Here is a 26064-nt window from a genome sequence, read left to right as displayed (position 1 = left end):
ACCTGGTGTGCACTGGCCCCTCCCCCTATGACCCTCCTCCAAGCCTCAGTACGATTTTTGTGCCCGAACGAGACGGGTGCAGGCTAAGGGGCTCTCCTGAGCTGCTTAGTGTAAAAGTTTAAAGTAGGTTTTTTATTTTCAGTGAGACCTGCTGGCAACAGGCTCACTGCACCGAGGAACTAAGGGGAGAAGAAGCGAACTCACCTGCGTGCAGAGTGGATTGGGCTTCTTGGCTACTGGACATTAGCTCCAGAGGGACGATCACAGGTTCAGCCTGGATGGGTCCCGGAGCCGCGCCGCCGGCCCCCTTACAGAGCCAGAAGAGCAGAAGAGGTCCGGAAAATCGGCGGCAGAAGACGTCCTGTCTTCAATAAGGTAGCGCACAGCACCGCAGCTGTGCGCCATTGCTCTCAGCACACTTCACACTCCGGTCACTGAGGGTGCAGGGCGCTGGGGGGGGTGCCCTGAGACGCAATAAAAACACCTTATTTGGCAAAAAATACATCACATATAGCTCCTGGGCTATATGGATGCATTTAACCCCTGCCAATTTTTCCTTAAAAAAGCGGGAGAGAGGCCGCCGAGAAGGGGGCGGGGCCTATCTCCTCAGCACACTGGCGCCATTTTTTCCTCACAGCTCCGTTGGAGGAAGGCTCCCTGACTCTCCCCTGCAGTCCTGCACTACAGAAACAGGGTAAAACAAGAGAGGGGGGCACTAAATTGGCATATAAATATATACAGCAGCTATATTAGGGAAAAACACTTATATAAGGTTATCCCTGTATATATATAGCGCTCTGGTGTGTGCTGGCAAACTCTCCCTCTGTCTCCCCAAAGGGCTAGTGGGGTCCTGTCCTCTATCAGAGCATTCCCTGTGTGTGTGCTGTGTGTCGGTACGTTGTGTCGACATGTATGAGGAGGAAAATGGTGTGGAGGCGGAGCAATTGCCTGTGTTAGTGATGTCACCCCCTAGGGAGTCGACACCTGACTGGATGGTCTTATGGAAAGAATTACGTGATAGTGTCAGCACTTTACAAAAGACTGTTGACGACATGAGACAGCCGGCAAATCAGTTAATACCTGTACAGGCGTCTCAAACACCGTCAGGGGCTCTAAAGCGCCCGTTACCTCAGGTCGATACAGACACGGACACTGACTCCAGTGTCGACGGTGAGGAAACAAACGTATTTTCCAGTAGGGCCACACGTTACATGATCACGGCAATGAAGGAGGTTTTGAACATTTCTGATACTACAAGTACCACAAAAAAGGGTATTATGTGGGGTGTGAAAAAACTACCCGTAGTTTTTCCCGAATCAGATGAATTAAATGAGGTGTGTGATGAAGCGTGGGTTTCCCCCGATAAAAAACTGCTAATTTCTAAACAATTATTGGCATTATACCCTTTCCCGCCAGAGGTTAGGGCGCGTTGGGAAACACCCCCTAGGGTAGATAAGGCGCTCACACGCTTATCAAAACAAGTGGCGTTACCGTCTCCTGATACGGCCGCCCTCAAGGAACCAGCTGATAGGAAGCTGGAAAATATCCTAAAAAGTATATACACACATACTGGTATTATACTGCGACCAGCAATCGCCTCAGCCTGGATGTGCAGTGCTGGGGTGGCTTGGTCGGATTCCCTGACTGAAAATATTGATACCCTGGACAGGGACAATATATTATTGACTATAGAGCATTTAAAGGATGCATTTCTATATATGCGAGATGCACAGAGAGATATTTGCACTCTGGCATCAAGAGTAAGTGCGATGTCCATTTCTGCCAGAAGAGGATTATGGACGCGACAGTGGTCAGGGGATGCGGATTCCAAACGGCATATGGAAGTATTGCCGTATAAAGGGGAGGAGTTATTTGGGGTCGGTCTATCGGACCTGGTGGCCACGGCAACGGCTGGGAAATCCACCTTTTTACCCCAAGTCACCTCGCAGCAGAAAAAGATACCGTATTTTTAGGCTCAGTCCTTTCGTCCCCATAAGGGCAAGCGGGCAAAAGGCCACTCATATCTGCCCCGGGGCAGAGGAAGGGGAAAAAGACTGCAGCAGACAGCCTCTTCCCACGAACAGAAGCCCTCCCCCGCTTCTGCCAAGTCCTCAGCATGACGCTGGGGCCTTACAAGCGGACTCAGGCACGGTGGGGGCCCGTCTCAAGAATTTCAGCGCGCAGTGGGCTCACTCGCAAGTGGACCCCTGGATCCTGCAGGTAGTATCTCAGGGGTACAAATTGGAATTCGAGACGTCTCCCCCTCGCCGGTTCCTGAAGACTGCTTTACCAACGTCTCCCCCCGACAGGGAGGCGGTATTGGAAGCCATTCACAAGCTGTATTCCCAGCAAGTGATAATCAAGGTACCCCTCCTACAACAGGGAAAGGGGTATTATTCCACGCTGTTTGTGGTACCGAAGCCGGACGGCTCGGTGAGACCCATTTTAAATCTGAAATCCTTGAACACTTACATAAAAAGGTTCAAGTTCAAGATGGAGTCACTCAGAGCAGTGATAGCGAACCTGGAAGAAGGGGACTATATGGTGTCTCTGGACATCAAGGATGCTTACCTCCATGTCCCAATTTGCCCTTCTCACCAAGGGTACCTCAGGTTTGTGGTACAGAACTGTCACTATCAGTTTCAGACGCTGCCGTTTGGATTGTCCACGGCACCCCGGGTCTTTACCAAGGTAATGGCCGAAATGATGATTCTTCTTCGAAGAAAAGGCGTCTTAATTATCCCTTACTTGGACGATCTCCTGATAAGGGCAAGGTCCAGAGAACAGTTAGAGGTCGGAGTAGCACTATCTCAAGTAGTACTACGACAGCACGGATGGATTCTAAATATTCCAAAATCGCAGCTGATTCCGACGACACGTCTGCTGTTCCTAGGAATGATTCTGGACACAGTACAGAAAAAGGTGTTTCTCCCGGAAGAGAAAGCCAGGGAGTTATCCGACCTAGTCAGGAACCTCCTAAGACCAGGCCAAGTGTCAGTACATCAATGCACAAGGGTCCTGGGAAAGATGGTGGCTTCTTACAAAGCGATTCCATTCGGCAGATTCCACGCAAGAACTTTTCAGTGGGATCTGCTGGACAAATGGTCCGGATCGCATCTTCAAATGCATCAGCGGATAACCCTGTCTCCAAGGACAAGGGTGTCTCTCCTGTGGTGGTTACAGAGTGCTCATCTCCTAGAGGGCCGCAGATTCGGCATTCAGGATTGGGTCCTGGTGACCATGGATGCCAGCCTGAGAGGCTGGGGAGCAGTCACACAGGGAAGAAATTTCCAGGGCTTGTGGTCAAGCATGGAAACGTCACTTCACATAAATATCCTGGAACTAAGGGCCATTTACAATGCCCTAAGTCAGGCAAGACCTCTGCTTCAGGGTCAGCCGGTGTTGATCCAGTCGGACAACATCACGGCAGTCGCCCACGTAAACAGACAGGGCGGCACAAGAAGCAGGAGGGCAATGACGGAAGTGGCAAGGATTCTTCGCTGGGCGAAAAATCATGTGATAGCACTGTCAGCAGTGTTCATTCCGGGAGTGGACAACTGGGAAGCAGACTTCCTCAGCAGACACGATCTTCACCCGGGGGAGTGGGGACTTCACCCAGAAGTCTTCCACATGATTGTGAACCGTTGGGAAAAACCAAAGGTGGACATGATGGCGTCCCGCCTCAACAAAAAACTGGACAGATATTGCGCCAGGTCAAGGGACCCTCAGGCAATAGCTGTGGACGCTCTGGTAACACCGTGAGTGTACCAGTCAGTGTATGTGTTCCCTCCTCTTCCTCTCATACCAAAAGTACTGAGAATCATAAGAAGGAGAGGAGTAAAGACTATACTCGTGGCTCCGGATTGGCCAAGAAGGACTTGGTACCCGGAAATTCAAGAGATGCTCACGGAAGACCCGTGGCCTCTACCTCTAAGAAAGGACCTGCTCCAGCAGGGACCATGTCTGTTCCAAGACTTACCGCGGCTGCGTTTGACGGCATGGCGGTTGAACGCCGGATCCTGAAGGAAAAAGGCATTCCGGATGAAGTCATCCCTACCCTGATCAAAGCCAGGAAGGATGTAACCGTACAACATTATCACCGTATTTGGCGTAAATATGTTGCGTGGTGCGAGGCCAGGAAGGCCCCTACAGAGGAATTTCAACTGGGTCGATTCCTGCATTTCCTGCAAACAGGACTGTCTATGGGCCTCAAATTAGGGTCCATTAAGGTTCAAATTTCGGCCCTGTCAATATTCTTCCAAAAAGAACTAGCTTCTGTTCCTGAAGTTCAGACGTTTGTCAAGGGAGTACTGCATATACAGCCTCCTTTTGTGCCTCCAGTGGCACCCTGGGATCTCAATGTAGTTTTGGGATTCCTAAAATCACATTGGTTTGAACCACTCACCATTGTGGACTTAAAATATCTCACATGGAAAGTGGTAATGCTGTTAGCCCTGGCTTCAGCCAGGCGTGTCTCAGAATTGGCGGCTTTATCCTATAAAAGCCCTTACCTAATTTTTCATACGGACAGGGCAGAATTGAGGACTCATCCTCAATTTCTCCCTAAGGTGGTTTCAGCATTTCACTTAAACCAGCCTATTGTGGTGCCTGCGGCTACTAGGGACTTGGAGGATTCCAAGTTGCTGGACGTAGTCAGGGCCCTGAAAATATATGTTTCCAGGACGGCTGGAGTCAGAAAATCTGACTCGCTGTTTATCCTGTATGCACCCAACAAGCTGGGTGCTCCTGCTTCTAAGCAGACTATTGCTCGTTGGATTTGTAGTACAATTCAGCTTGCACATTCTGTGGCAGGCCTGGCACAGCCAAAATCTGTAAAAGCCCATTCCACACGGAAAGTGGGCTCATCTTGGGCGGCTGCCCGAGGGGTCTCGGCTTTACAACTTTGCCGAGCAGCTACTTGGTCAGGGGCAAACACGTTTGCTAAATTCTACAAATTTGATACCCTGGCTGAGGAGGACCTGGAGTTCTCTCATTCGGTGCTGCAGAGTCATCCGCACTCTCCCGCCCGTTTGGGAGCTTTGGTATAATCCCCATGGTCCTTTCGGAGTCCCCAGCATCCACTAGGACGTCAGAGAAAATAAGAATTTACTTACCGATAATTCTATTTCTCATAGTCCGTAGTGGATGCTGGGCGCCCATCCCAAGTGCGGATTGTCTGCAATACTTGTACATAGTTATTGTTACAAAAAATCGGGTTATTATTGTTGTGAGCCATCTTTCCAGAGGCTCCTCTGTTATCATGCTGTTAACTGGGTTCAGATCACAAGTTGTACGGTGGGATTGGTGTGGCTGGTATGAGTCTTACCCGGGATTCAAAATCCTTCCTTATTGTGTACGCTCGTCCGGGCACAGTATCCTAACTGAGGCTTGGAGGAGGGTCATAGGGGGAGGGGCCAGTGCACACCAGGTAGTCCTAAAGCTTTTTACTTTTGTGCCCAGTCTCCTGCGGAGCCGCTATCCCCATGGTCCTTTCGGAGTCCCCAGCATCCACTACGGACTATGAGAAATAGAATTATCGGTAAGTAAATTCTTATTTTTATTACACATGGAGCCAAAATGCTGCCATCTGAGAAAATACACGTCTCATTCCTCTTTCTGTATGTGCTACATTCAGCGGTACCTGCATTTTCCCGATACAGTATATGAAGGAGGAAGTCACAGGATAAACATGTATTTAGTGACACCTAAACTTAAACTGGAATTAAACCCCTAAAAATGAAATGTTGTAAAGGAGTGTAAACTGTGTTGCGTTGTCTTTCTTAAATGTCAGATCAGCTATGTGTGTCCTCTACAGATGTGTCCTCATACACTGTGGCTTCAGTCGCATCAGACAGCCCCTCCCACCATGCCAGGTGACTTGGCCGCACAAAGCAAGTTTTTTGCCTAAAATGTGCGTCTTATTAGCATAACTAAAACAACTTATAGCGACAAAACTGCTTTTCTAGATTACACTGATCAGTTTGATGTGCGACATCTGTGTGCATCTGAATCTGTGTATGAAGCGATGAAATGCAGCGGCCGCGGCTTTTTGTTACGCCAAGTTCCGCTGTGCTTCATCTGTGTTTAAAACTAATAACTGTGTGGCTAAAGTCGCAGCCTGGAGTCTCTAGTACACTGTGAGTGTGTTTTGCTGTGTCTGCGATGTGACTACGATGCAACATTTACAAAAAAAGTATGCTACACCTCTCGGGCTGGCTGAGTGGCGTATTGAGGCTAGGTGTTTGCAGAGAGATCTGTATAAGGAAAGACCCCAGTGAGAGTAAGGGGACTATATTGTCAATGAGTTTTATCATACACGACAAGTTTTAAACTTGTTGCGTATGATAAAGGGTGCTCCAGCCAATCTACTCCCAACTGTAATTTTTCGAACACGTGACAGGAGCTGATTGGCTGGAGCACCATTTATCATATGCAGCAAGTTTTAAAACTCGTTGAGTATGATAAAACTCATTGATAAATCAGTCCCTACGTACTAAGCCTTGGAGAGAGATAAAGTGGTGGAGATAAAGGGGGTCATTCCGAGTTGATCGCTAGCTAAAAATGTTCGTTGCGCAGCGATGATGCAAAAAAAGGCACTTCTGCGCATGCGTATGCGGTGCAGTGCACACGCGCAACGTACTTTCACAGTGGGCAAAGTATTCTTACACAAGGTCTTGCGAAGCTTTTCAGTCGCAATGACAGCCGCAGAATGATTGACAGGAAGAGGGCGTTTCTGGGTGTCAACTGACCGTTTTCAGGGAGTGTTTGAAAAAACGCAGGCGTGCCAGGAAAAACGCAGGCATGGCTGGCCGAACGCAGGGCGTGTTTGTGACGTCAAATCCGGAACTGAACAGTCTGAAGTGATCGCAAGCTAGGAGTAGGTCTGGAGCTACTCTGGAACTGCATAATTTTTTATTGTAGCCGCTCTACGATCCTTTCGTTCACAGTTCTACTAAGATACACTCCCAGTGGGCGGCGGCTTAGCGTTTGCATGACTGCTAAAAACTGCTAGCGAGCGATCAACTCGGAATGACCACCAAAGTACGAGTCAACCAGCTCCTAACTGTCTTTTTTCAAATGTTTTGCAGTTAGGAACTGATTGGTTGGTAATTTATCTCCGTCCACTTTATCACTCTCCAAGGTCTCCAAGGTCATAGCCTCCTTAAGTCACCTCAGCCTCTCAGCGAATCTTCACTTACTAGGACAGCCTCTGAGGAGCAGAGTACTGGGAAAGGTCTGCAAGATGGTTCTGCCGGGTATGGGACTCAGGGTCAACAGTGTATAGGTGGACACCCATTAAGTCGACACCTATTGGTCGACAGTGGGTAGGTCGACACTAGAAATAGGTCGACGCGGCCATTAAGTGGACATGCAAAAAGGTCGACATGAGTTTTTCATTTTTTTGGGTGTCGTTTTCTTTGTAAAGTGACCGGGAACCCCAATTAGTGCACTGTGTTCGCTCGCAGGTTACCGTTCCCAAGCGTAGTCCACATGGATCGTAAAGTATGAAAAAGTTAAAAAAAAGGGTGAAAAATGTCGACATTTTTACGCATGTCGACCTTGTTCATGTCGACACAGTGGTCGTGTCGACCTATTCACTGTCGACCAATGGCCGTCGACCTAATGGGTATCTAGTGTCGACCTATTCACTGTCGACCAATGGGTGTCGATCTAAGTGGTGTCGACCCAGAGTCCGGATACCGTTCCTGACTTAATAGATCACATCAGTATATAACACTCCCAGGGGTGTATCTAGGGGTCCGAGTGCCCCTGGCAAAGTAAGGGGCTGCCCCCCCCCCCCCCCCCCCCCCCATGCACATTTGAACTAAGGTGTGAGTATTGGAAATGGGGCATGGTCTTGTGGGGGAAGGGCGTGGTCACAATAGTACTTCCAATTCAAATGATGCCACACAGTAGTGTCCCTTATTCGCATTACACCACACAGTAGTGTCAATTATTAGCATTACACCGCACAGTAGTGTCTCTTATTCACATTACACCATCCCTACCCCTTAACCCTAACCCACCTTTCCCACAGCCTGACCTTAACCCACCCCACCCCCTGAAAAGCCTCTTCAGTGGTGCCTAACCTTAACCCACCCTTCCTAATCTCCCTCCCTGCAGCCTAACCCTAACCCTCCCACCCTCGCAGCCTAACCCTAACCCTCCCACGCGGCTTGCACCAACTAGATCCGGATTTTGGCATTCTGTATCGCTATCTATGTTGGGATGCCAGCATCAGCATTCCAAGCAGTTTCGGTATGCTGGAGTTAGCTTTCCGACCACCTGGATGCCAAACGCCGGCATCTTGACTGCATCCCAAATGAAATGCTAATGAGCTGCTGTGAGATGAGCCTTAAATGGACCCAGCCATTAACCAAACACCATTAGTTGGATGTAGAAGTACTTCCTGTTAGAAAAAACATCAGGGTGCCATCACTTCCAAGATAAAATGATCAATTATACAATTAACTGATATACATTTCTTTGAACCTGGCCTGGAAATAGGTAAGATTTGTATTTTCTTTATTACACTCAACAAGTTAAAGTTTTCGCTTACTTGCTACTTACTTACATCTTACATGCATGAAAATCGTGTAGTTTCCCAGGTACTGCAGTCCCTTCTCCCAAATACTGACACTTTTTTATTATCTTCAACAACATCTATAGCACTGTGCTATATAACAATTGTTGTGTACCTGGTGAAAGTCTGTTACTGCTGGCGCGACGCCGATGTCCGTCAGCACCGCATACCGCACTGCACTAGTGATCTGATTAGTGTCCGGCAGCACCGCACTTGTAATCAGACTCAAAATAAACTACAGGAGCTCCCAGCAACAAGGGCTGCTGGGAGCTGTAGTTTATTTTGAGTCTGATTACAAATGCCGTGCTGCCGGACACCGACGCCACTCCAGCAGTAACAGACTCTCACCAGGTACAGTCTGACAGTACTACTTTTCTACCCTTTGGCCACAGGTGGCACAGCCAGGCGTTGCCCCCTCCTTGCCTGGCGCCCCTGGCGAGTGCCATCCTGGCCAATGGGTAGATACACCCCTGAACACTCCCTGCATTGTTCCAAAAAAAACAACAACCCATGGGACCGTATGGAACTAGTGAGATTGATCTGTCAGATTTGCTGATTTTTCCGATGACCAATCCCTGCACCCTCCCCTGCCTGCCACAGCAATCTGTGGGGCAGATGTATTAACCTGGAGACGGCATAAGGAAGTGATAAACCAGTGATATGTGTAAGGTGATAAAGGCACCAGCCAATCAGCTTCTAACTGTTAATTTACATATTGGAGCTGATTGGCTGGTGCCTTTATCACCTTGCACATGTCACTGGTTTATCACTTCCTTATGCCTTCTCCAGGTTAATACATCTGCCCCTGTATTTGTAACTCCCTTACTCTGGGAACTGTCCAAGCAGGGAATACCTAAAGGTTGCCAAGTATGGGTTAATTATACCGTTAGTGAGATGTCAGTTGCATCCACCCCACACCCAAATCACTGACATTAAACCCTTCATGTTCCAAGGTAGTTTATAACCTCAAAACGGAGTCATTTTTGCATTTTTTGGTTACTATGGGAATTACTTATTCATTTCTATGCCCAACCATGTGATTTTTTTTTGTTGATAATTTTTCTTTTCATTTTGTATCCTACTGGACTAAATAACATTTTGGCTCTTAATTACAAGGCGGAATTAAATAAAAAAAAGAACAAGAAAGGATTTATGGCTTTCCCTTGTATTAATCGTTAGTACATTTTCCCTTAAGGGGCAGATGTATTAACCTGGAGAAGACATAAGGAAGTGATAAACCAGTGATAAGTGCAAGGTGATAAAGGCACCAGCCAATCAGCTCCTAACTGTTAATTTACATATTGGAGCTGATTGGCTGGTGCCTTTATCACCTTGCACATATCACTGGTTTGTCACTTCCTTATGCATTCTCCAGGTTAATACATCTGCCCTGTGTTTGAAAAGGGATAGTTAGAAGTGTATTGGTTTTATAATATCTCTCTTCAAGATTTGATTTCCTCCTTTATCAACTCCCCAGATACATATTTTATCTTTTGTCTGATTCCATTTTACTTACCGCTTACTCTAATGTTTAGCTATAAGTACATGTACCAGTCTTGAGAAAATCAGCTATAAAACGGTACATATTAAAGTTTAGATGTTATTCCAACAAGCTGTCCTGTGGTCTGAAGTCAAGATCAAGTGACACTAGTGGCATGTGATCCTTCAGATCCAATGAGGAGGGAGATGTATTAAGCAGTGAAAAGAGTGGAGAAGTGAGCCAGTGGAGAAGTTGCCCATGGCGTCCAATCAGCATTCAAGTAACAGTTTGCATATGATAAAATTATACAGAGCAGCTGATTGGTTGCCATGGGCAACGTCTCCACTGGCTCACTTCTCCACTCCTGTCACGGCTTAGTACATATCCAGACTTCCAGCAGTTTGGTTGTGGATCATATGGTCGACATGGCCAAACGGGTCAATAGGTCAACAGTAAAATGGTCAACATGGAAATAGTCAACACAAAAAAAGTGGACAGGTTTTTTTATTTGTATTTTTGGGTGTCAATTTATTTTCTTTAGCAACCTGACCCCACTTAGTGTGCTGCACCCCCTCGCGGGCGAGGCACCTCACTGCGCTCGGCACAGATTACTATTCCCAGTCGTATTTAACGTGGATGGTGAAGGATGAAAAGGTTGAAAAAAATGACCTTTTGAACCTGTTGACCTATTGACCGTTTGTACCTGTCGATCCTAATGCCATGTCAGCCATATGGAGTCGACCTATCATACGGATACCCTGCAGTTTAGTTCCACTGGAAGCTCACCCCTAAGCCTGATCCTATCAGTACTTTGGATGATGATCACATTGTAGTTAATTTCGAAAACATTTATAAGTTTCCAGACAATAAGCAAATCCTTGCCAATATGTTAAAAAGCTAATTTTACAGAAAACATAGAATTTTTCAATCCGTAAATATGATGACTGCTCAGATGATTATTGTATAATTGAGCGTCTGTGACAAATCCTCTTAAGCCTGCTTATCATGATTTGTGATTGATTGAGGTTGTGCAGAGATCCTGTATTTCTCCTTGGTGCAGGTGAAATTTACCAGCGCAGTAAAGCTGTCAGAGGTTGGACCGGGAACCGGGATCGATGGCGGGAGAGACGAAGAAGACAATTTTTTCAAGCGTCTTGGTAAATGGCGCTCAAGCAGAAGGAATACATCCAGGCTTCATCACACAGAAGAAAAAGATGGTTAGATATCAGGGTTCTCTTTTTCTGTTCCTTTGCAATTATTTTACCTTCTTTCATTATTTTTACTTTTTTTTTTTTTTTTAAGCAATTTTGCTGCTGAGGTGACTTGCAATGGATTCACAAAGCATCCGCTGCAACCTCCTTCCTTTGCAGAGCATGACCCCATAACAATTCCTATCACTCACAATACTCCTATCTAATTTAGCAGTGACTCATCCTTTCCATTCATATTTCCTTTTCCTTTTATTTTCCTAATTCTTCATGCAGAGAACGATTTGAACAATAAAAAAAAATAAAAAAAAAAACTCAAAAATTCAGCTGCACACAGTGGAGGAGCCATTTTGTGAACTGGTCCGATTATTATCCAATCAGTTCACTAGGAGCTGATGACATCACTGAGACATGTGGCAAGTGAAAGGAGAACCTGCATTCTCAGGAAGACAGCCCACAAAATGGCTGACTCACTGTGAGTGAGCAATTGGTAACTGTAAAAACTTGAAAAAATTTTACCTCGCCAAAGAGGCCCATATGAGACCATAATACAACTAACGACCGTCATAGAACCTTCTTTCATTTCACAGCATGCTTCCTTCCGTCCCCATTGCACTTTTTATTTTTATTTTAAATCAAAATTTGGAGTCTATAGCCACAAAAATTGACACAATTAAGTAAATTCCTCCGGAAATGGACCCATAATCCATGTTATTCTTTTTTTCAGTTGCATCTTTTATACAGATATAATTTTTCTCAATATTTCAAAACATTTAATGAGATGAAAATCCCACCCAGATACCTTGTTTCAATTATCTCTTTTCTTCTGTGTTTGCATGTCCAGCATTTGCATAACCATTTCCAAATAAGACACTGTCCTTTTTGCATCAGCGCTATTGAGGGGACGTAGCCTTGTTACCTATTGAGGTGTAATTGAACTGTATGGTCATACGGGGTTCCATAAGGTACTTACTGGCGTACAACGGGTGCTTTCAATACTGTATTGGGAATAGCAGTCTACTGAATCTTGTCAACACGAAGGTAAAGCTTGATCCTTTGTCCAGTAAATAGTCCTCTAACAAATGAATAGACTAGTCGTAATACAAGCTACAAGATTATTGGACAACCATTTCTACCATCTACTCTGTGTAAAGAGCATTATACAGTAGGAAGCTCAGCTTATGCCGTGCACCCTGTACCTTATGTAAGATTGCACTAATGGAATTATATACGGGGTGCTGTGTGTGGGGTACACACCCAATGACATCATAGCCATGAGCTGCGCAGTTAGCGATACTTCAGATTGGGATCTCGGCAGATGACGCTGTGATGGAGCTGACCTCAGGACACTGCCTTTGGCTGCCATCCATCTCTGTCTCTCTGCTCTTGTTGGTGCCGTGCTGTGTGAAGTGTTGTAATCCGCTGGACTTGTGTTCTTTTAGCTCTTTTCTGTCACACCTACAGTATTTGTGCCAAATTGCTAGACGGTAGGAACAAACCGTATCGGCCACCCGCTTCCAGTGCGGTACATGGAATCTCTAACATGCAGCTTAATCTGTCGTTCCATGTCGCCAGCCATGGGCGATCAATGTTATCGCTTTGTTTTATCTTGTCAGGTTTTGTTTTTTAGTACATTTGGCTGTAAATTCCACAGAGGCATCCTCATTGACACAATTAAAAGAATCAGGAGAACATTTACTAAGCAGTGATAAGAGCGGAGAAGTGAGCCAGTGGAGAAATTTCCCCATCAACCAATCAGCAGCTCGGTATCATTTTATAGTATGCAAATTATAGATGTTACTTCAGTGCTGATTGGTTGCCAAGGGCAACTTCTCCACTGGCTCACTTCTCCGCTCTTCTCACTGCTTAGTAAATGTACCCCTTAGGGAGACATTGGTACAATTAATTTTTGGAAAATAGGCTTGTCATGTTTTGTGGGGCAATGCTGTCGGAGACTAACGCGGGACATGACGGAGGCTGAATTCCCACCCACAGTGTTGCCCTTGTTATGGCCTGATGCAGGGCAGTTGGCCTGCTGGTGAGCATACAGAATCTCACTGAGGGGCACTGGCGTATCAATAATGGATGCAGTGTGTGCGATGCACATGGTCCCCTGGGACCAGAGGGGGCCCACACCACACACACTGCACCCATTTCTTCTATACTTGCCTTTTTGGTGTCCGGGTGTGGGTCCCCTCCTCTCCCGTCCCATAGCCGGCAGCCGTAGCAGCGCTGTTAGTGCTCTGTCTGAGCACTAGAGACTCTGGCACAGTGCCAGAGTCTACAGTGCATGCGCAGGTCTCCGAAAAAATGGCCGCCACACTGTGGCACAGTGCCAAAGTCTCTAGCGCTCAGACAGAGGGCTAACAGTGCTGCTGCCGGCTACACCCGGAGATTGCACACGGGTCCCCTCCTCTCTAGATACGCCCCTGCTGAGGGGTCTATTCATGAAGCAGTGAAAAGTGTGGAGAAGTGAGCCAGTGGAGAAGTTGCCCATGGCAACCAATCAGCATTGATGTAACATTTATAATTTGCATACTTTAAAATTATACAGAGCAGCTGATTGGTTGCCATGGGCAACTTCTCCACCAGCTCACTTCTCCACTTTTGTCACTGCTTCATGAATAGACCCCTGAACCAATAAAACGGAGCATTAACTTGTAACTTCAGCTTGCCGCCGTTTAGGGGGAGCGGTCCGGCCAACGCAGACGTGGCTGGACCATTGGGGGAAGGGGGCGGCCGCAGCGGCTGCGATGAGTAGCTCCTGGCCAGCACGCTAAAGCTGCGCTGGTCGGGAGCTACTCTTGAAGTGCAAAGGCATCGCCGCTCTGCGATACCTTTGCACTTCTGCGGGGGAAGGGGGGCGGCACTGACATGCGGGGCGGACTAGCCCTGTGCTGGGCGTCCCCCCCGCATGTCAGTGTGAATGATCGTAGCTGTGCTAAATTTAGCACAGCTACGATCGACTCGGAATGACCCCCTTAGATCAATAAACAGCGTATAACAGAACTCAGCTACAGAATGTTTTGACTATTTTTCTGCACTTTTCACCTTTGGAATAAAAAAAAATTCCTTATGGTAGCAGCCTTTCAGTAATGTAGCACAATCAAGGGTATACATAGTTGGAATTATAGTATAGTGTCAGGATGTTGCCCGTAGCAACCAATCAGACTCTATCTATTATCTTAATATCTTCTATAAATTGCTAGATGAATGATAAGTAGAATCAGATTGGTTGCTATGGGCAGTATCTCCACTTCTAAAAAAACTCACACTTTAGTAAATGTACCCCTTAGAGCTGTCTGATCTATTTATCTGTACAGAATATTCAGCACCAGGTTAAAGTCTCCAACATGTAAATTATTCAGATATTCAAGATAAAAAGATTAAAATGAATGAGCAGACTACGCCAGTCTTCCCCCAGTGTGTCCTATACCGATGACATGGTCAGTCTGACTTTTGGCTTGAGACAGGACGATATAGGGATAATGTATTAATTTACCTAAGATATTCCACACCTTGTCTATGATGCTTCAGCAATTTTGCTGATTACGTTCTGTTAGATGAAATTCTCCAATTCTATTATAATGTGGACGCTCCACGTATAAATTATGATAATCTGATGCCACTGATGGATCCCAGTGTACACAGAAGTCCGGCCTAATGCTGTGGTGTGTGGAATACCTTGAAAGATCATCGTCTCTACATGTCCCCCCCCCCATAATACGCTGGGTGTTGTCGGTGGTGCCACCATGCGCTTAGCTTCTGACCACGCATTAGATTAGAGCGTTGGGGTAAAGCGGTCTGATGGGCTCCTGCAATGGTTGTTTTATTTGTGAGATCTTGTGCTCTTTCCCCCTCTTTTCTTTCCACCTTTGCCTTCTTCAGGATGCCAGAGCTTTGACGATCATGCCACAGCCAATCATGAGGCTGGGAAAAGTAAAAACGTTGTCAACCTGGGAGCAATCAGGCAGGGGATGAAGCGCTTTCAGTTCCTCCTCAACTGCTGTGAGCCTGGGACTATACCGGATGCCTCTATCCTGGCTGCTGCCCTAGACCTGGTGAGCCGTAAGGTTATCCTTACAATTGTTGGTTGTTCCATTGTCAAGTACATTTTCTAAATATTTCTCCGTAATTCTAATGAGTATAACCCCTCCCACTATCAATTTCAGCGCTTTGCATAATATTCCTTGTACAGGTATGGCATCAATTTTCTCTAGTGCTTGGGATTTACTTATGATCCAATTACGCTAAATAGCTCTGTTTGGCGTGCCACAGTCTTTGTAACTTAGCCAAGCCAAGTCACTAGTAGTAAGACATACGACAAAGGGGTCTATTCATGAAGCAGTGATAAGAGCGGAGAAGTGAGCCTGTGGAGAGGTTGCCCAAGGCAACCAATCTGCATTGAAGTTTCATTTAACAAGTGCATTCTCTATAATTATACGTAGCAGCTGATTGGTTGCCATGGGCAACTTCTCCACTTGCTGACTTCTCCACTCTTTTCACCGATTCATAAATAGACCCCAAAGGTCCAATACAAGTGGTCATGCCTTGTGCCACACATCATGATGATTAATCTACGACTTTGTATCAATTAATTTGCGAAAAAATACTAATCCGAAGCACTTAAAATACTATAAGTAACTTTGCATGCAGCGACGATTCGAATGAGATTCAAAGTTCAGGAAAAAGTACTTACAGCGCATCCGGAAAGTATTAATGTTTCCACATTTTGTTATGTTACAGCCTTATTCCAAAACGGAATAAATTCATTTTTTCCCTCAAAACTCTACACACAATACCCCATAATGACAACGTGAGAAAAGTTTATTTGTGATTTTTGCAAATTTATTAACTATAAAAAAAACTAAGAAATCACATGTACATAAGTATTCACAGCCTTTGCCATGAAGCTAAAAATTGAGCTCAGGTGCATCCTGTTTCCACTGATCATCCTTGAGATGTTCCTACAGCTTAATTGGAGTCCACCTGTGGTAAATTCAGTTGATTGGACATGATTTGGAAAGGCACACACCTGTCTATGTAAGGTCCCACTCTTGACAGTGCATGTCTGAGCACAAACCAAGCATGAAGTCAAAGGAATTGTCTGTAGACCTCCGAGACAGGAATGTCTCGAGGTACAAATCTGGGGAAGGGTACAGAATAATATCTGCTGCTTTGAAGGTCCCAATGAGCACAGTGGCCTCCATCATCCGTAAATGTAAGAATTTCGGAACAACCAGGACTCTTCCTAGAGCTGGCCGGCTGTCTAAACTGAGCGATCGGGGTAGAAGGGCCCTAGTCAGGCAGGTGACCAAGAACCCGATGGTCACTCTGTCAGAGCTAGTTATCAGAGAGAGTTAGATTTGAGTGGGGTGTGTTCAAACTGAAATATAAATTGCAGTGTAAAAATAAAGCAGCCAGTATTTACCCTGCACAGAAACAATATAGGCCCTCATTCTGAGTTGATCGCAGCAGCAAGAAAGTTAGCAATTGGGCAAAACCATGTGCACTGCAGGAGGGGTAGATATAACATGTGTAGAGAGAGTTAGATTTGGATGGGGTGTGTTCAATCTGCAATCTAATTTGCAGTGTAAAAATAAAGCAGCCAGTATTTACCCTGCACAGAAACAAAATAACCCACCCAAATCTAACTCTCTCTGCACATGATATATCTGCTTCCCCTGCAGTGCCCATGGTTTTGCCCAATTGCTAACTTTCTTGCTGCTGCGATCAACTCAGAATGAGGGCCATAGTCCACCCAAATCTAACTCTCTCTGCACATATTATATCTGCCACACCTGCAGTGCACATGGTTTTGCCCATTAGAGAACAATTTAGCTGATGCGATCAGGTCTGAATTATGGCCTTATTTCACTATAGCAATTGTATGAATATACATGACAAGATAACATAGCACACCTTATCTCACAGTAATACAATTCTCTTATTCAGTAAAAGACCACCATTCTCTAACCCATCAAATGGCAATCAACATCAAACTCTGCAGGTACCCACAATTACATAACCCAGCACAAAGGTACTGTTATTATACTCAGCGTGCGTTACCTCTAGGCGGGGGCCACAGATATAGTATGTGACTACACTGCCGCCCACAATAGAGAAAGCATTGCTCACTACTTATATAGAAAATTCTCACATACACAGCTGTAACTAGGTGTGTGCTAGTGGTGCCTGGCACAAAGCGCAGATGCTCTGGAGGCGCAGGACCACTCCGGCCATCACCGGCCAGTGCACCACCCGGCTACCTCTCACATAGGTAGCTGGGCAGCGCTGCAGCTCCCCCACCGCTCCTTCCCGTTCCTCCCCGTGTGCTGGGAGAAATTACGTCTCTCCCAGCCTGCCCCCCAGATCACCCACAATGCCCTGCGCTGCGAAGAGTGCAGCATAGGGCAGGAAGAGGAGAGAGAAGGCACATCTACCATGCTGGCTTGTCACAAGTGAGCCTCTCCCCCCCCCCCCCCCCCCCGCCTGCCTTAATGTGTAAAAAAGGGGGACTGCCTGTCACAATGTGTAAAAAAGGGGGACTGCCTTTCACAATGTGTAAAAAATGGGGACTGCCTGTCATAATGGTTAAAACGGGGACTGCCTGCCATAATGTGTAAAAAAAGGGGGACTGCCTGTCATAATATGTAAAAAAAGGGGGACTGCCTGTCATAATATGTAAAAAAAAGGGGGCCTGCCTGTCATAATGTGTAAAAAAAAAAAAGGGGGACTGCCTGCCATACTGTGTAAAAAAAGGGGACTGCCTGCCATACTGTGTAAAAAAGGGGGACTGTCTGCCATAATGTGTAAAAAAAGGGGAACTGCCTGCCATAATGTGTAAAAAAGGGGAACTGCCTGCCATTATGTGTAAAAAAAGGGGGACTCTGCTGTCTAATGTGTAAAAAAGGGGGACTATGTCTGCCTAATGTGTAAAAAAGGGGGCCTCTGCCTGCCGTAATGTGTAAAAAGGGAGACTCTGCCTGCAGTAATGTGTAAAAGGTTGGTTTGTGGCCACGCCCCTTCCCCGTGAAGCCATGCCCCTATATTTTTGCCGCAAGCCTACGGCGCACACTGGCCCTGATTTGTATATTGCTGTTTCTTGCACACAGTGCTAAAATATTTTGGGGAAAAGACAAAAGTCTGAAGGATACTGCACAGGTCTCAAAAGATTATTTAGAAGGTATTTGTATGAAACCAACCAATCAAGAAAACTATAGTCAGGACTAAAGAAGGCCCTTAGTTAATTGAATTTAGGTTGGAGGTGCGCCACTAAGCTGGGTTACAGTGTTTTTTTCTAGAGGTTATTAGCAGGGCTGTTTCTAGCCAATTTGGCTCCCAGTGCGAGATTTAAAAAAGCGCCCCCCCATGGCATAAAAAAATGTGCCCCACCCCCACACACTATGATTAAAAAAAAAACATGCGCGCGCACCCGGCATGGGGCGTGGCCTCATCTAAATGGGTGTGGCCTCATTTAAATGGGCATGCCTCGTCTGAAAAGACTACGTCACAATCCAGTTTTTGACCCTGCTCCAACAGATCACGACCACCACAGGAAAGAAAAATTCTACCATATTAAGCCCCACACAGTAATGCCCCCTGCACCATATTATACCACACACTGCAATGCCCTTGATACATTAAATCCCCACACTACGGCAGGCAAGAGTCCCCATTTCACACATTACACATTGAGAGAGAGAGAGAGAATACTTACAGAGGCGATTACCGCTCTTCAGCCCGCCTCACCAGTCGATCCTCGCGCCGGCCTTTCCCTCTTCCTAACTTGGATCCCCCTCTGGACTCCGCTCGGGGGGGATGGGGGGGGGGGGGGGAGTTTCGCAGAGTGACGGGGTTGCGTCATTCCGTGAAACTCCGCCCCCCGAGCGGGTTACTCGGGGAGAAATAGGAGGGGGAAGCAGGGAGACACAGTGCCGCGGCGGGCGCCCAGTGCGGTTGTACTGCTCGCCTGCCCCAAGAAACGGCCCTGGTTATTAGTGCAAGTCACTAGTGGGCCTATCACTAAAAAAAGGGCTTAGTGTGTGGCGCACTCTTTTGAAATGATTATACAGTGTTAAAATTTTACTTTTATTCCATACTTAAAATGAGTCTCTATGATCAGGCATAATGTTTCATCTGATAGCCTGAGAGTGCAAAATAATAAAGATGTTGCCTATGGGACTAGAACATTTAAATAATGTCAAAGTCCCTCCAATCAGAGGCAGAAAGGTGATTACTGAGAAAAGAAAAAAGGTATATACAATTAATAAGCTAAGTGATATATTACTGAGATTTGTCAGTGCTGGTTGGCTACTGTTATGCTCTCTTGCGGAGACTAAATATATTCTTTATCTTTGTAGTATTATAACTTTAAATGCCCTCAATAGAGGGATTCACAGTACTGCGAGAACCGGTATCCGTTCACATGGTCGACCATGTTATGGTCGACAGTCATTAGGTTGACCACTATTGGTCGACATTGACATGGTCGACATGGTCGACACATGAAAATGGTCGACACATGAAAGGTCGACACATGAAAAGGTCGACATGAGTTTTTTAACTTTTTTTTCTTTTGGGGAACTTTTCCATACTTTACGATCCAAGTGGACTACGATTGGAATGGTAATCTGTGCCGAGCGAAGCGGTAGCGGAGCGAAGGCACCATGCCCGAAGCATGGCGAGCGAAGCGAGCCATGCGAGGGGACGCGGTGCACTAATTGGGGTTCCCAGTCACTTTACGCAAAAAACGACACCAAAAAAAGTAAAAAAACTCATGTCGACCTTTTCATGTGTCGACCTTTCATGTGTCGACCATTTTCATGTGTCGACCATGTGTCCATGTTGACCAATAGTGGTCGACCTAATGACTGTCGACCATAACATGGTCGACCATTCATACCGGAACCGCGAGAACCACAGTGCCTTTCCAGGATATTAATTCCTGTATTGTTCCAAAAGGTAAAGGGGAGAGGGGGAGGAATACAGTAGATAGTGTGAAAATATTGTAACATACGGTCACCCTTTACACCAGTCTACTGTTCAAGACTGCAGTAACAGTGCTAATGTCATTTGATACATGATTGTGTCCACCATTCTGCAACAATGTATGGCTGACAAGACAGTTCATACAAGAGACCAGATAATGGATACACTGTCTCAAGTATTTGTGTCCACAAAGGCTGTCAGTAAAGTGGAAAAAATGTGTGGTAAGTTTTTAACCAGTTCTTATCACTGCAACCCATGTGCATGTAATGACAAAAGGGGTGTGGTTCGTTTTATCGACAGTGTCTAGGTCGACAATGTTTAGGTCGACCACTATAGGTCGACAGTCACTAGGTCGACATGGATGGAAGGTCGACAGGCTTTCTAGGTCGACATGTGCTAGGTCGACAGGTCTAAAGGTCGACATGAGGATTTTTTTTTTTTGGTGTCGTTTTCTTCGTAAAGTGACCGGGATCCCAAATTAGTGCACCGCGTCCCCTCGCATGGCTCGCTTCGCTCGCCATGCTTCGGGCATGGTGCCTTCGCTTCGCTCGGCACACTTTACCGTTCCAATCGTAGTCCACATGGATCGTTAAGTATGAAAAAATCCAAAAAAAAAAAAAAAAAAAAATTTGAAAAACTCATGTCGACCTTTAGACCTGTCGACCTAGAAACCCTGTCGACCTTCCATCCATGTCGACCTAGTGACTGTCATTCTATAGTGGTCGACCTAAACATTGTCGACCTAGACACTGTCGATCTTCAGACCGGATCCCTGACAAAAGATATATATGGGCACAAATGGCAGTTCTCTATCCTCTTCAAGGAAAAGAGAAGACGGTGCAGACTTCGTTAACACAGAAAAAATGACCGTTAATTTGCTCCGTGACACTATTGTAATTCCTATCCTTCGAAGTGAAAACTGAATTTTAAGTAATTGTTCTCACATATAACTGTAGAGATTTTTCTCCCTGGAACATGAGGTACTCATAAATAGTTAGTTCTCAATTAGAATTCTTCTCTGGTTCGCATACTCAGACTGCTATAAACAGGCACACCAGGATTGATTTTTCCTCTGGTTCATGTGTCCAGCCCGTTTTTGTACAGGCACATTTAATTAAGGTAAATGGGCTTTAGGTATTATACTGAATCCCAACCAGAAAATTATAAAGTGGCTTTATGGTGTGGTATATTTAAGATGTTAAGTAGGAATTCCCATGCAAGTCTCTGTAAAGTTATTATAAGTTACATATAACATATCCATATAGTGCCACTTTTAGAGTGCGTAAATTGAGAGGTAGAAAAGAGCCCTAGGTGTGTGGAAACAGATTCCCTTTCTACTGTTGTCCCATGTGCCACAATGGGCAGTGAATGGAGACAATGAGAGCGGGAAAGAGCCGTCCACCTAGGACTGAAGGGAAAGAGCAGTGCGGGCTGCTTCTGCTGTCCACGTCTTACATGTTCTAGTCCCATAGGCAACATCTTTATTATTTTGCACTCTCAGGCTATCCGATGAAACATTATGCCCGATCATAGAGACTCATTTTAAGTATGGAATAAAATTTTTAACACTGTATAATCATTTCAAAAGAGTGCGCCACACACTAAGCCCTTTTTTTAGTGATAGGCCCACTAGTGGCTTACACTAATAACCTCTAGAAAAAAACACAGTGCTAAAATGTCTAGTTATGACACGGCAATCTTATAACAATGGGTGCTGATTGCCAATTTTTTGCAACTGCACATTTGTCCAAATACTGTACCTTAAAAGTCCCATGGGCCATGGCACTTGTGTCCCATGGTGGCTCTGCACAGAGTCGCAGGACCGACTGAGCCACACTGACTCTGGAATGTATTGGACTGAGGACGTTCCTGTGCGGTCACTGGGAGGTGGCTGAACATACGCGCAAAGACTCTCCATCTGATGGGTGTGTTACGGTAGTGTTGCGGGGGTGTCGCAGGAATGGTTGCGGAGGCCGTACTCCGATGGAGATTCTGCACCTAGCAGGGGATCGGTGCAAGTCCCAATGGTGCTTCCGATGGTTGTGACTGCAGCCCCTCAGAGTGGGCGCCCCAGCCCTTGCACATTCAGGCGCACACTTGTATACCAGGGAAAGGGCTGATACTAGCATTAACAATATCTTTCACAGGGGGTCAGACCTGATCGTAGATGTGCTAGCACACCTATGATCAGTTTCTCTGACATGCGGGGGGACGCCCTGCACAGGGCTAGTCTGCACCGCATGTCAGGCCCTACACCCCCCCCACCTTCCCCCGCACAGGCACAAAAGCATTGCATGGCGGCAATACTTTTGTACCTGACAAGTAGCTCCCTGCCAGCGCAGCTCCCTGCCAGCGCAGCTCCTGCGCGCTGGCAGGGGGCTAATCACTGCGTCCCGGGTCGCATCGGCTGCGTGTTACATCACGCAGCCACCTCAGCCCGCCCCGCCAACAGTTCGGACACGCCTCCAATGTTCGGACCGCACCCCATCGCTGCCGCTGCAATGAAGCAGTCTGAATTACCCCCAGTTACAGCACAAGACACTAATACGGCAGCAGCAAAGAGCGACTCAGATTCAACCACTACATAATCGTCAAACACAACAAACTGTAGGCTGAGAATAGTATGTACTGTCGTTTATCATTTAAAAATCAACGTCTCACGCAACCAGTCCTTCTAGACGGATATCTATTATACCTGCCTTAAATCCAGCGCTATTAAACCACTTCAGTGAATCAATTTTGTTTTATTGTTGTGAGCATTGAAATACTAGATTGGAAATTACTGAGGATGTTTATGTTGTTTCTATCATTGATTGTGGCACTTTGTGGTTATTTTCAGCTTTTTCCTCGTCTGGTTCATTCCTCTCCATTTGTGATTTGTTTCTGTGTCCTGTGATTCCATCTCTATCCATTCTCTCTTCACATCTCCATCTTTTCATTGCAATTGGCAGGTAAGATGAAATAAGATAGGCTGACCCAAGGGGTGCTGGTGATTTATTTTCCTACAGGTGTATATTGTACGTATAAACTTTAACATATAGAACTGCAGGGTTCTTCTCTTGCCCTTCTGCTCCATGGGAGGTTTGCAGTGGCGGATTTTACCTATGGGCTGCAGCCACCCCGGTAAAATCCGCCGCTTCATTGAGCTCAGCTGAGAAAATTTCGGACTGAGTGACTGACCTGCCTCCGTGGCTTCACTGTGACTGGCAGTGACTTCCTATTGGAAGTCCAACCTGCCAGTCACCCGCAGGACAGGCAGTCCCATTGGGAGGTGTTTCCTCCCTCCGGGACTGCCAGTCCGGGTTGCAATTAGCAGAGAGCTGGCTTCCTGTAGGAAGCCACTCCCTGCCTGATTTTTAGCCCAATCCGGCATTTGTGGGCTGCAGCGGTTGCAGTCCGTAGAAGCCGGGGGTTTGCGCATGTGCACTCAAGCTGCCGCTTGTGCACCTGCCCAGCTCCCAGCACCTGCCAGATCCATTGTGCAGGCGCCGTGACCCAGCTGTCCGTGAGGCGGCTCTCTGTCCGGCAAGGGCAGCGGCAACCCTCCTGCCCGAAAAAGGTAGGAGCCACCGCTGGTGGTTTCTGTCCTCCCTGAGCTCGTCTTAACAGTTATTTCCAGATTATTTATTGGCTTCTGTTCAGGACATTTCCCAGACCCGGCATGAAATTTACGGAGGATTTGGGGAGGGGGCATTACTTTTCAGTACTGGGTGGGTGTGGCCAGTGCCATGTGGGCATATCCAGTGCTGTGTGGGTGTGGCCACTCTGTACCTAGCCTTCAAGCATTAGAACGTTTAATTTGGAAAGATTTTATCATAAGCAAAAAGCTCTTCAACCTTGGTGATATTTGGTGAAACCTTATGGGTGACGCCTGAACAACAGAGTTGGTGGCTAAACAATGAAATGAAGAGATTAGTTTGTGCAATGGCCATCAAGTGACTCATGTTGATATATAGAAACCAGCAAATAATTACGGTGCATCCAGCACTGGCGTTATAAGCAGATTTCTCTCTCACAGGTAGTGCAACATTGTAGAGATCTGAGCTTGATCAAGACATGTCACACCATGTACAGCATGTCAGTTGTAAAGCTCAATGGTATATGTTGGCGCTATATAAATAAATATGTAATATATGTACCATTCAGGGTTTAGCACCACTCTCATACCCCTTTTCCACTAGCTCCTTAAAACACGGGTAAATGCGCGGGGGCGCGCATTTACCCGTGTTTTTCCCTAGTGGAAACGGGTCCCCCGGCAAATTCCCGGATCAAGTGATCCGGTAATCCTACCCTGGTAGCTAGCCGGGTTGAACACGTGTTCAACCCGGCTAGCTGTCTAGTGTGAACGGCAATGCCGGGTTGGTGAGCGCTGTCTGCAGGGGGCTGTAGCACGGGTCGCAGCCGTGTCAGGCGACACGGCTGCGACCCGTGCTACTCTAGTGGAAAAGGGGTAATACTTAGCACACTGCAAAGCAAAGTACATATTTTGCTGTACCTTAATCAACTAATTGTTATACTATGTGCTGCATTGTGGCACTGTGGTTAGCATCGCTGACTTGTTCAGCTGGGGCTGTGGGCTCAGTTATGGCCAGGATATTAAGGAAGAGATTTACCAAACCCTGGAGAGAGATAAAGTATTTATCAATCGGCTCCTAACTGACATTTCTCTAACGTCCTAAGTGGATGCTGGGGACTCCGTAAGGACCATGGGGAATAGCGGCTCCGCAGGAGACTGGGCACAAAAGTAAAGCTTTAGAACTACCTGGTGTGCACTGGCTCCTCCCCCCATGACCCTCCTCCAAGCCTCAGTTAGTTAGATTTTTGTGCCCGAACGAGAAGGGTGCACACTAGGTGGCTCTCCTGAGCTGCTTAGTGAAAAGTTTAGTTTTAGGTTTTTTATTTTCAGTGAGACCTGCTGGCAACAGGCTCACTGCATCGAGGGACTAAGGGGAGAAGAAGCGAACTCACCTGCGTGCAGAGTGGATTGGGTTTCTTAGGCTACTGGACATTAGCTCCAGAGGGACGATCACAGGCCCAGCCATGGATGGGTCCCAGAGCCGCGCCGCCGGCCCCCTTACAGAGCCAGAAGACAGAAGAGGTCCGGAAAATCGGCGGCAGAAGACGTCCTGTCTTCACCAAGGTAGCGCACAGCACTGCAGCTGTGCGCCATTGCTCCTCAGCACACTTCACACTTCGGTCACTGAGGGTGCAGGGCGCTAGGGGGGGGGGGCGCCCTGAGCAGCAATAAAAACACCTTGGCTGGCGAAAATACATCACATATAGCCCCCAGGGCTATATGGATGAATTTTAACCCCTGCCAGAATCCATAAAAAAGGAGGAGAAAAGTCCGCGAAAAAGGGGCGGAGCCTATCTCCTCAGCACACTGGCGCCATTTTCCCTCACAGCTCAGTTGGAGGGAAGCTCCCCTGGCTCTCCCCTGCAGTCACTACACTACAGAAAGGGTTAAAAAAGAGAGGGGGGCACTAATTATGCGCAGTATTAACAATACAGCAGCTATAAGGGGAAAAACACTTATATAAGGTTATCCCTGTATATATATAGCGCTCTGGTGTGTGCTGGCAAACTCTCCCTCTGTCTCCCCAAAGGGCTAGTGGGGTCCTGTCCTCTATCAGAGCATTCCCTGTGTGTGTGCTGTGTGTCGGTACGTTTGTGTCGACATGTATGAGGAGAAAAATGATGTGGAGACGGAGCAGATTGCCTGTAATAGTGATGTCACCCCCTAGGGGGTCGACACCTGAGTGGATGAACTGTTGGAAGGAATTACGTGACAGTGTCAGCTC

General features: G+C 46.6%; 1 protein-coding gene across 23 annotated transcripts in view; it reads left to right on the top strand.

The window, feature by feature from the left end:
* The window catches only part of UNC80 (unc-80 homolog, NALCN channel complex subunit), a 366195-nt gene that overhangs the window by 111513 nt on the left and 228618 nt on the right, over nt 1–26064 (top strand). For 15 of the 23 annotated variants that reach the window (XM_063933120.1, XM_063933105.1, XM_063933107.1 and 12 more), the window contains 2 exons: nt 11125–11281; nt 15161–15333. In XM_063933120.1, coding sequence (XP_063789190.1) covers nt 11125–11281; nt 15161–15333 — 330 coding nt within the window. The remainder of the gene's footprint in view (nt 1–11124; nt 11282–15160; nt 15334–26064) is intronic. The other 8 variants (XM_063933119.1, XM_063933118.1, XM_063933114.1 and 5 more) reach the window with 1 other exon arrangement.

The sequence above is a fragment of the Pseudophryne corroboree genome, chromosome 7 (assembly GCF_028390025.1).
Source record: "Pseudophryne corroboree isolate aPseCor3 chromosome 7, aPseCor3.hap2, whole genome shotgun sequence".
NCBI classification, from domain to species: domain Eukaryota; kingdom Metazoa; phylum Chordata; class Amphibia; order Anura; family Myobatrachidae; genus Pseudophryne; species Pseudophryne corroboree.
Note: the sequence above shows the minus strand (reverse complement) of the source record. Positions and strands in the feature narration are given on the sequence as shown.